Source organism: Scyliorhinus torazame, chromosome 8 (genome assembly GCF_047496885.1).
Source record: "Scyliorhinus torazame isolate Kashiwa2021f chromosome 8, sScyTor2.1, whole genome shotgun sequence".
Lineage (NCBI taxonomy): Eukaryota > Metazoa > Chordata > Chondrichthyes > Carcharhiniformes > Scyliorhinidae > Scyliorhinus > Scyliorhinus torazame.
This window is the reverse complement of record NC_092714.1, coordinates 121,535,498-121,547,739: the sequence shown is the minus strand read 5'-3', so window position 1 is coordinate 121,547,739 and position 12,242 is coordinate 121,535,498. Positions and strand designations below refer to the sequence as shown.

The 12,242-nt window shown below is 42.7% G+C and overlaps 1 protein-coding gene across 6 annotated transcripts in view; it reads right to left on the bottom strand.

Moving 5' to 3' along the window:
- Positions 1 to 12,242, bottom strand: part of glra2 (glycine receptor, alpha 2) — a 298,279-nt gene that overhangs the window by 66,729 nt on the left and 219,308 nt on the right. For all 6 annotated transcript variants that reach the window (XM_072514116.1, XM_072514117.1, XM_072514121.1 and 3 more), the window contains one exon: positions 1,477 to 1,626. In XM_072514116.1, the coding sequence (XP_072370217.1) occupies positions 1,477 to 1,626 (150 nt within the window). The remainder of the gene's footprint in view (positions 1 to 1,476; positions 1,627 to 12,242) is intronic.

Sequence of the window (12,242 nt, the reverse complement as noted above, 5' to 3'; positions counted from 1 at the left end):
ATATTTCTAACTTGGAACAAGCCAGATGTATAAAAGTGAATTATCACAGTTACCTTCACAGCCACTAGTAATGAAGTCCCTGCCCTGTTCTAAGATTGCAGTTCTGGCCGCAGCAGCTGGCAGATTTCATTTAGCGCACCTTTACTGAAGTAAAGTCAGATGTCAGACTTATCGTTTCCCCAGAGTTCAGTTAACGGAATTGCTTCTTGAGCACGTGGGGCTGATGGGCCTCCGACTGATAGCCCTTTGCTCTCCTCTTCTAACCTCCTTCCAATGGCTTGTCTTGCTCTGTTTGGGCTCTGCTTGTTCACTCAGTCATGGAATATTCCAAAGTGAAGATCTACTACAACATCCATATCTGGGAGCAACTGGTTTGTGCAGAAGTCTGAAGTGAGGACTAATCCCTTCAACACATGCCACACTAATGCTCTGGAAAGCACCAGGCACTTGGAGACTTGGAACAACAGACCATTCGGCAATTAACGTTAGAAATCATTCGACAACAAACTTGAAAGTAGCTAATGATCCCTTTAAATGTGCTGGAGGGTCTTTCGCACTGCTGAATGCATTGACCAGTGGTGCTTGATTAAGAGAGAGGGTTAGCTGAAGCACTGAGTTCCAAAAGAGCAGTGCTGATGTCAAACCAGTGTTAAATGGTGACTACACTGTCTACTGCTATCTACAAATGTGCGAAAGCCCTCATCAAATTGCCATCCAACACAAACCCCATCAAAAGAAGTCAAAAATCAGCAACTCAACAGGCAACTTTACCAGCACCTTCCAAAGCCATGACCTCTACCACCTAGGAGAAGGGTGGAAGATGCATGGGGAACACCACCACTGGAATGTTCTCCTCAAAGCCACAAAGCATCTTGACTTGAAGGGGAAGGGTTGCTGGGCCAAAATCCTGGAACTTCCACCCTAACAGCACAGAGGCTGTACCTACATCACATGGAATACAGCGGTTCAAGAAGGCAGAACAGCACCACCTTCTCATGGGCAATTAGGGAAGAGCAATCAAAATGCTGGCCTAGCCAGCAACAGCCACATCCTGTGAAAAAAATAAAAAGTGTGTGCATGCTGCGGATGCCATTTTGGGCGCATACAGCCAATCAATGGGTGCTATGCAACCAAATGTTGGGCCCTTGAACTTCATTATGAGGCAATTCCACAATTTAGCGCCATCTGTGTGGAACTCCACATGGTGAAACACATTACAGGAATTGTGATGTGGAGACCAGCATACCTAATTCATGATCCACACAATTCACTGCACATTTCCACACACTACTCTGAACCAGCAATGCTAAATCATAAAACTTTTCCCTCCAATGCCTTATCACATCTCTCAAAACTGCCTCCAAATGGGTCATGCGCAATGAAGTACGAATACCTGAAAGGCAGAGGCTTGAAGATGAACAGTATAATTTGGCTGTGGTGCATTCATTATCCCCTTTTACAGTGTTCCTCATTTACCTTATTTTGTCTTCTTTGTCTTCTTCTCAGGCGCAAAAACTCTTTGTGCTGGCGTGATACAAAGTTTACAGCAGCATATTCCAACAAGGCAGAAAACACGAAGAGGAGACAAACTGCCATCCATATATCAATAGCTTTGACATACGAAACCTGGATGAAACATAAAGTTTTAGGAAAGGGTAATGTTAGCAATTGATTTGACAATTTTTTCCTGAAATCAATCCAACCATTCCAATTTAAGATTTTGGCATTATCCTGTTCATTTGGGAATGGGTGACAGGAGCAAATCGGACCATTTCTTACGCACTTTGAAATGAAATTAAAACAGCAGCCATCAATTGACGTCATTAAGTATTTATTATTACTAGTTTCTGTCTATGTGAGACTTGAGCCACACATTGAGTCACATGTTTCTCAGAGCACTAAAATATTAGTGTGTCCAACCTGTAACCCTGAACCATGGTCACAAGAAGAAATAGTATTGGGCAGGCATTAACCGGGGGGGGGGGGGGGGTGGGGGGGGGGCGTATAGGGCTTAAATTAATCAGCACCAAAGAACAAAGAACAAAGAAATGTACAGCACAGGAACAGGCCCTTCGGCCCTCCAAGCCCGTGCCGACCATACTGCCTGACTAAACTACAATCTTCTACACTTCCTGGGTCCGTATCCTTCTATTCCCATCCTATTCATATATTTGTCAAGATGCCCCTTAAATGTCCCTATCGTCCCTGCTTCCACTACCTCCTCCGGTAGTGAGTTCCAGGCACCCACTACCCTCTGCGTAAAAAACTTGCCTCGTACATCTACTCTAAACCTTGCCCCTCTCACCTTAAACCTATGCCCCCTAGTAATTGACCCCTCTACCCTGGGGAAAAGCCTCTGACTATCCACTCTGTCTATGCCCCTCATAATTTTGTATACCTCTATCAGGTCGCCCCTCAACCTCCTTCGTTCCAGTGAGAACAAACCGAGTTTATTCAATCGCTCCTCATAGCTTATGCCCTCCATACCAGGCAACATTCTGGTAAATCTCTTCTGCACCCTCTCTAAAGCCTCCACATCCTTCTGGTAGTGTGGCGACCAGAATTGAACACTATACTCCAAGTGTGGCCTAACTAAGGTTCTATACAGCTGCAACATGACTTGCCAATTCTTATACTCAATGCCCCGGCCAATGAAGGCAAGCATGCCGTATGCCTTCTTGACTACCTTCTCCACCTGTGTTGCCCCTTTCAATGACCTGTGGACCTGTACTCCTAGATCTCTTTGACTTTCAATACTCTTGAGGGTTCTACCATTCACTGTATATTCCCTACCTGCATTAGCCCTTCCAAAATGCATTACCTCACATTTGTCCGGATTAAACTCCATCTGCCATCTCTCCGCCCAAGTCTCCAGACAATCTAAATCCTGCTGTATCCTCAGACAGTCCTCATCGCTATCCGCAATTCCACCAGCCTTTGTGTCGTCTGCAAACTTACTAATCAGACCAGTTACATTTTCCTCCAAATCATTTATATATACTACAAAGAGCAAAGGTCCCAGCACTGATCCCTGTGGAACACCACTGGTCACAGCCCTCCAATTAGAAAAGCATCCCTCCATTGCTACCCTCTGCCTTCTATGGCCTAGCCAGTTCTGTATCCACCTTGCCAGTTCACCCCTGATCCCGTGTGACTTCACCTTTTGTACTAGTCTACCATGAGGGACCTTGTCAAAGGCCTTACTGAAGTCCATATAGACAACATCTACTGCCCTACCTGCATCAATCATCTTAGTGACCTCCTCGAAAAACTCTATCAAGTTAGTGAGACACGACCTCCCCTTCACAAAACCGTGCTGCCTCTCACTAATACAAAACCTGACTCGCACATCTCCTCTAAACGTTGCCTTACTGACCTTAAACCTATGCTTCCTAATGACTGACCCCTCTACCCTGGGCAAGAATGCCTGCCCATCCACTCTATCCATGCCCCTCATAATCTTGTAGACCTCTAGAACGATGGAAGTTGAGGGGTGATCTGATAATGAAAACATTAACCAAAAACCATCTGGGACGCTTGTCGAATGGGCCAAGGAACTTCAGAATTGAGAAGTTCAGAAACCATCCTCAATTTGTCCGCTGGCCTCAGCATCAAAATTGCAGTGAGCTGTGGCCACCATCCATTGTCCTAATGCAGGGCCCCTGACCATAGGCCCTTGGAATTTGATGAGCTCAGAAAGGTGGGGGTTGGTGGCATATGTTAATCAGGAGGTCAGAAAGCATAGGCCTGTAGCGGCTGCAGTATTAATTTGGAGCTTTTCTTGTCCTCCTCCTGACTCCACATTGACGCAATTAGAAAGGAGTCTTTCCCGCCAGTAAGATTTTCCGGTCCCATCGAAGCTGGCCCTCCTGCAGTAGGTTCCCCGGCAGCGAGACGGGCGAGCCAGGGAAAGTGTCATAGACATCTGCAGGACCAGAACATCCCGCCAGCGGTCCATGACAAGCGGCCTTCACCTTGGAAAACATGTCTCCAGAATTCGCCCTTGGTAGGACCGGAAGATCCTGCCAGTGACACAGGGTGGAATATCCCGCCTACAGCTGTAACCTGTTTCCCCACTTCCCCAGTAGTTTTTTTCAATAGTTACTGATTAAGTTGCTGGAGAGAGCCTGAAAAGGTAGCATACTTTTTAACTTTTCACCAGTTTTGGGATGGATTCAGCCTTATTTCAAATGAACACCTAAATTAAAATGCCCTGAGCACATGTAGAAGTCAGGATCAGGCTTCCTAATGCAACTTATCACTGCTGCAACCATTTTACAAATGGGTACAACAATTATGAATTTAAATATTAAATCTGTCGGGAAAGAGTGTTCAATTGATCTCAATCAGTTTGTCAACAAGCATGATCATTCCATGATTTAAACTCTTTTGATGGTGGTCAGAAAACCAGATGGACATGACTTGAAATGGTTGAATTCCCAGAAGGGTCATTCCATGATCCGGCCAGCCCAGTGGGCAGTGGCACCTGCAAGGAGCTCGGATTGTGGAATTATTGTGATATCCACTCCCACCGTTAACACTGCACTAGGGGCACTAAATACAAAACTACACCATAATAACCATTGGTATTATACAATTGGACTTTTTTTCCTCCAGACTTTCAATATTCAACACCATTAATACATGCTCCTGCTTGCTTAATACATGTTTTTTGTGATGCTTCATTAATCTGAATCTTGAACGAAAGTCCAAGGTATTTACCAGTTTTACATTGACAGAAGAAATAAAATTTAGCAGCCGATAATATGTGAACGAGTTGTTACGTTTCATGGATTATATATTGGATAACACAACTCTATATGCTGGCCACTATCTGAGATTATGTAGCAGTCTATTGTATATTCTAGAGCGAGTGTTATTCATTATAATTCACATAATATAGGTTTTTATAACTTCTGTTTACTTTTATCAATAGCAATCAGTCATGGAGACTCTTTCCGTAGTGCAAGTAGTCTCCAGTGCAAATGGTATTGCACTATACACATTCATTAGCTTCTAAAATTCCTCAACTAAGACACTCCCTGTGAAATAAAACTCCCAAGAAAGACCTCTCAAGCTGGTATCTGCTCAGGAGCATCCACAGAGCTTTAAGCTGGCAATGGGTCAGATCCCTGAGAATCAGTAAAGCCTTTCCATCTAAATTGCCTTAAAATATAGACAGAGGCATTAGAACAATTAATCCTTCTCAAATTTGAAGAATCCATAATGTATTATGAATTTTAAATGAGAAAGATGTATGTGCAGCAAGGTACAGAGGAATTCAATGCAAATGGCTAAAGGAGAGTTTGACAAACATCGATAACCTGAATATATTGTGTAATTCTGTGCACCACTTGTGACTAATGGAGGATTTTAGGAGGTTTTCTAAATATCGGAACAAGTTAAGGGTTAAAAGCCTAGGGTTATAGTGTGTTTGACTGTAGAGGTCATGTTTTTAAAAAGGATTTTGTTTTGTAAAGGCCTGGTAACTTTGAGGAAACAGTAGGTGAAATTGACCAGAAGAATGTGGATTGGCTGGGGAAGTCCCTGGGGAGTTAATGTGATTTTGCAGCCTGCAGAGATTCTTTGTTTTTCAGCTTGGGGATATTAAATCATTGTTGGGTGGAGGCCAGGAATGCAGAGTGGCAGTGAGTTTTGGAGAAGCTTCGGGAGAGAAAACAGTTGAATTTTGATCTACCTGACCCAAAGCCCACAATTCTCTCAAAATAGGATAGTTATAAAATAATAATAACATATAAAGCAGAGCAGTCTTGTCTGGAGACAAGGAAGAGCTGAAACATGCCAGGTGAACCAGCTTTCTGAAGATATTCAGCCAGAGTCTGAATGGGTTCTATCAGGAGCCAAATCTGTTTTATAAAACAAGTATTACTCTATGCCATGCTGATTTTAAGATAGATTGAAAGCTGTATGTTTCTTATCTTGTTGTTTAATGGGCAATTCATTAGTAGTATTAATGGGTAATTGTAGATCGTTCTATTTGGGTGTGAAGTTTAAAAGTTTAATACTGTATTAACAACAAGGTTCTGTTTTAGAAATACCAAAGCACAATTTTTTCATGCAATCACTCCTGCAGCAAATCATTCCTTCTGCACAGCCTTAAAAATAAACTAAAATATTGGGGTTTCAGTCCAGTATCCTTGCAACTGTTGGGGTAGGGCCTGGGATCATAATACACTGATGGTTGAAAATTCTGAAGCATCTGAGGCAATAAAATGGTGGCAAGCCAGACAGGTAGATAACTAACTTTTTGCTGTTAGAGAAAATATATGCAAGAAGGAGATTAGATATGAAGCTAAGGTAGAGGAAAGATGGAAACCGAGGGATCATTTCATTCATTTCATTTCATGTCTCAGAGGCCAAATGGACTGTAGTTGCTGATCCTTCCAGGAAAAAAGAAAGGTTTGTACTTATAGAGCACCTTGCATGACCACAGGATGACCCAAAGCACTTGACAGTCAATGAAATTCTTTTTAAGTATAATTAATGTGGGAAGAACAACAGTTAATTTGTGCTCAGCAAGACTTCACAAAGAACAAATTGATAATGACCAGATCATCTGCTCTGTGATTTTTATTGAAGGATAAACATGGGCTAACCCAATGCTGACCATCCCCCTCTTCAAAATAGTGTCATAACATTTTTTGAATCCACCTGAGTGGGTAAACAGAGCCGACGGTTTAACCAACTGATGGTACCTCCAACAGTGCAGCACTCCTGCATTACAGAGCTGGATTGTCAGCCTTGATTCTTGCGCTCAATTCCAGAGGACCTAATCTGAGGTAAAGGCCAAAACGGAGCAGGTAAAGCACTGGATTTTACACAAGGATGCAGGTCGGGGTAGATTTTCGTGTTCACCATGTGGACAGCAGTCTCATGCAGCAGATCACCTTAATCATATAAAACTTGCCTGATTTCAGTCCATTGATTCCAGGCAGTAAGAATGAAAGAAATTAACAGATAGTTTTTCAACTTTCAAAACTGAGCCTCACAACATCAGAAATAAAAAAAGAAGCATTGCCTGTCTAAAATTCAACTCCCAGAACTTTGCGTCCCGTTACTGAAGTTCTTTGTATTGTTCTCCTGTCGTACAGTAATACATGTGTATCACCAGCAATAATAAGCCATAACCTCGCAATGATTTGATATCTAGTTTATTTTGATTCTTTCTCCAAAAAAAAGAGCTTGAGTGCCATCTGACAGACATTTTGCTTAGATGAGCAGAAGGAGGTGTCACAAATGTTGTGGAAGGTGCTAATTGAATATGGTTCATTCGGTAATAGTATAAATCAAATTATAGTTTTGAAACACACCTCAGTAATTTTTGGATTGTTAGGTTCAACATTACAACATTACCCCCCATAAATGGGCTTCACATCTCCTATGATCTGGAGTGCACTTATTTCTGTTCAACAATTAGATAAAAAACATAATGATGCAGGCATTGTAATAGGTAATCCTAAAATGATATTATTATGTAATACATATATATATATATTACTGGACTTACTATATACAGGAGATAATCATGAAAATGAATATATTTAACTTCAGTTTTAGTGTTAATGTTTAGTTCTACAGAGGTGGATCCGTGCTGGACTCTGGGTTGTGCTATACTACAAGACTGAGATTTCTTTCTGCCTCAGCAACATGTAATATTGCAGAACTATTTGCATTGTTTATACAACAACCCTATCGGCTCAGCTAATAGATAGATTTCTGATTGTTTTCAGTCCAACACGGCATTCTGTACAATGTAAAAAATACACTTCATAGTGTATTAGTAGGTCTTTTTTTCATTAAAATCTAGAGAACATGAAAATGCTAAGAGCAGAATTCATTTAAAGTAATGAAAATATGATGGCTCCTTCATTTTAATTGCCTACCTTCTCAAATGACTTGATTATCTTCAATAATTCTCTAATTTAAAGCAACTCATTATAATATTTCTCAATAACCCAAGATGGCTGGGGAACTGGAAATCTGCTGCAATCTTCTCCGTGACAATTCTTTTGAAGTGTTTTAATGAGAAACTGCAGGGAAGGTTTAGCAATATAAATTTGAAAGTGTTCAGGCAGTTACCTCACATCTTTAAAGTTAAAACTCAAATTCGAACTTAACCAGAGTACAGAGATGAAGAAATACACTGCCCTCCTTCCAGCTTTCGAACCTTTGTTTTCATCTAGCCAAAACAGATGTAAGGAAGTCTACATATCTTGAAATCGTAACACAGTAACTTGTGGGAGTTCACCAACAACTCAACACATCCCTCAGCTTTGCATCACCATTTGAAAGACCATGTGGGGCTGAATTCTCCGCCGTCGGGATTCTCCAGCAGCCCGGGTGTTTCCTGACGGCGTGGGGCTGCCCCACAGTGGGAAACCCCATTTCCCAGCCGGCAAAATGGAGAATCCCGACAGCGTGCTGAATCAGAAATTTGGTGCGGCGGGACGGAGAAACCCACCCCCTAAAATAGTTTATCTGAACCTTGTGCAGTGGTAAGTATCCACATAGAATCATAGAATCACTGTAATGCAGAAGGAGGCTGTTCGGCCCATCAAGTTTGCACCGACCCTCTGAAAGAACACCCTACCTAAGCCCACCGCCCCCCCCCCCCCCCCACCCTATCCACATAATCCAATAACTCCACGTAACCTGTTGGACTCTAAGGAACAATTTAGCATGGCCAATCCACTTAACCTGCATATCTTTGGACTTTGGGAGGGACTTGTCTTTGGTTATGGTCAACATATTCTGCTGTGAGAATGCAAGGGGGGGCTTTACTTTGAGATAGGTTTGCTCGACGCTAATATTTGGTAATTAAACTGAAATACCGGTTCACGTCCAATATTGACATCCTTCACGTTGATGGCTATGCCAGCGGCCTTGAAATATTTTCTAAGTTTGCTAGGCTTTTTAATCTAATGACAGCTGTCCCATGTCTCTGAATACATGCAGTCATCAGACAATTTGTGCCCAGGGATTCTCCAGCTTCGAATCTGTGCTCAGACTGTAAATACAATTTATTATAAGTGTAGAGTGTTCTTTCAACAGCAATCTTCTGTGTTCTTCCCAAAAGCACTTCTTCACATTCCTATATCACTTCACATCACTTGTAAGGGCTTTGAAATGACTGTGAGAAGCACTTGGTGACGTAATGGGCTAGTTGCTGGAGAATGAACAAGAAACCATTTATTGTAGACAGGTTTCAATTCCATTTTTATATTAGATGTGACCATGAATTAGGACAATCTTCAACAAATATGGATTTTGCTTACTCTTCCCTGGAATATTCATTCACCATCTGATCTTTATCTGTAGGCCTCTGCATGAAAATTATATTGTTAAAATTTGACATTTTCCAATAATACAATGCTTCGACAATGATAAATGTGTTGCTATTGGTAACAATGTAGACAGATTGACGTTGCTCCAGTTATTGTTCAGCTGCTTGCACTTCTCAGGTATATGATATGAACAGTGTAAGTTATTAAAAATTGCTTTGCATTTGACTAATCGGAATCTTTAATCCTGAACAAAAAACTGATTTGTGAATGGGGGGGGGGGGGGGGAGAGTTGTATGGAGATGTATGGAGAATTAGAAAAAACAATTTAAAGGAGACAGTAGAAGTGCAGGTTAATGACGAAGACTTTAAATTAGGAGCCAAGGGTTCAGGAGAGGTTAGTAAAGTCTCCAGATGTAATAGAACAGAGAGTACAGAAGGTGGCAGGAATCTAACTTCAGGCAAAGCAAAAAAGGTGAAAAATATGAGAATGGGGGTGAGGTCAATGCAGGACTGAGGGTGTTGTACCTAAGTACACGCAGTATACGGAACAAGGTAAATGAGTTTCTTGCGCACATTGAAATTGGCCGGTATGATGTTGTGGGCATCACAGAGACATGGCTGCAAGGGGATCAGGGCTGGGACCTAAATACCCAAGGATATGTGTCCTATCGAAAGGACAGGCAGATGGGCAAAGGGGGTGGGGTTGCATTGCTCGTAAGGAATGAAGTTAAATTGACAGCAAGAAGCGATATAGGATCAGAAGGCATGGAATCTCTGTGGGTAGAGTTGAGGAATCACAAACGTAAAAAGACCCTGATGGGAGTTATGTACAGGTCCCAAGCAGTAGGCAGGATGTGGGCCTAAAATAAATCAGGACATAGAAAAGACATATAAGAAAGGCAATATTACAGAGGGAGCATGTCCCACCTACGGAAGTCCTCCTTCATTTGTTCAACTAGCCGGGTCAAATTTAACTTATGTATTTACTCCCATCCCTGTGCCACCTGAATTCCCAAATGACGGAAACTCCCTCCCACCACTCTGAACGGCAGCTCCCCCAGTCTCCTATCTTGTCCTCTTGTCTGGATTACAAACACCTCACTATTACCTATATTCAATTTGTACCCCGAAAACCGGCCAAATTCCCCGAAGATCCGCATAATCTTCCCCATCCCCCCTAACGGGTCGGAAATATATAGGAGCAGGTCGTCTGCGTATAACGAGACCCTATGTTCCACGCCCCCCCCCCCCCCCCCCCGGACTATCCCCTTTCAGTCCTTTGATGCTCTTAGCTCCATTGCCAGTGGCTCTATGGTCAAAGCAAACAACAGTGGGGAGAGAGGACATCCTTGGAGTGGGAGGAAACCCAGATAAATGAGCTAAAGGGTAAGTGGGAAGATGAGCTGGCGGGGGATGGAGAGGCAGGTCTGTGGGCAGGTGCTTTGAGCAGAGTCAACGCGGTCTCATCATGTGCCAGGCTCAGTCTGATACAATTCAAGGTGGTTCACCGGGCTCACATGACGGTGGCCTGGATGCGCAAGTTTTCTGGGATAGAGGACAAGTGTGTGAGGTGTGCGGGATGGCCAGCAAACCATGTCCATATGTTTTGGCCATGCCCGAAGCTTAGGGGGTACTGGCAAGGATTTGCGGATGTCATGTCCACAGTACTTAAAACAAGGGTGGCGGCGAGTCCAGACATGGCAATCTTTGGAGTGTCGGAAGATCCGGGAGTCCAGGGGGCAAGAGAGGCTGGCGTTTTGGCCTTTGCCTCCTTGGTAGGCCGGAGACGGATATTGTTAGCATGGAGGGACTCGAAACCCCCAAAATCAGAGGTCTGAGTTGGCGATATGGCTGGGTTTCTCAGACTTGAGAAAATTAAGTTCGCCCTGAGAGGGTCAATGTTAGGGTTCGTCCGGAGGTGGCAGCCGTTTATCGACTTCTTCGGGGAAAGCCAAACTGTCAGCAGAGGCAATAAAGGCGGTGGACGGGTAGGGGGGGGAGTTAGGCTTCTTTGTGTTTAGGGTAGGCAGGATTAGCGAGGGATGGAGAGATGTTTTTTATGTTTATATTTGTATTTGTACCGTTTATTGTTATAAAATTCTAAATGCCTTAATAAAATGGTTTTTTTTTAAAAAAGAAAGGCAATATTACAATAATTACGGGGGACTTCAATATGTAGGTGGACTGGGAAAATCTTATTGGTAGTGGATTCCAAGAAAAGGAATTTGTGGAATGTCTAAGAGATGATTTTTTGGAGCAACTTGTGACAGAGCCTACTAGGGAACAGGCAATTCTGGATTTGGTGATGTGTAATGAGGCAGACTTGATTAGGGAACTTAAGGTGAAAGGAACCCTTAGGGGGCAGTGCCCACAATATGGTAGAATTTACCCTGCAGTTTGAGAGGGAGAAGCTGGAATCGGATGTAATGGTTTTACAATTAAATAAGGGTAACTACAAAGACATGAGGGAGGAGCTGGCCAGAGTTGATTGCAAAGAGAGCCGAGCAGAGAAGATAGTGGAACAGCAATGGAAGGAGTTTTGGGGGGTTATTTGGGAGGCACAACAGAAATTCATCCCAAGGAGGAGGAAATATGCTAAAGGAGGGCGTCACCCATGGCTGATGAGGGAAGTCAAGGACAGCATTAAAGAAAAAGAAAAAGCATACAAAGTGGCGAGGATTAGTGAGGATCCCAAGGATTGGGAAGCCTTTAAAAGCGAGCAAAGGACAACTAAAAAAGTATAAGGGGTGAGAAGATGAAATATGAGTGTAAGCTAGCTAGTAATATAAAAGAAGATAGGAAGAGCTTTTTTCAATATATAAAAGGTAAGAGAGAGGCAAGAATAATCACTGGGCCACTGGAAAACGAGGGTGGAGAAATAGTAATAGGAAACAAAGAAATGGCAGACGAACTGAATAGTTATGTTGCACCAGTCTT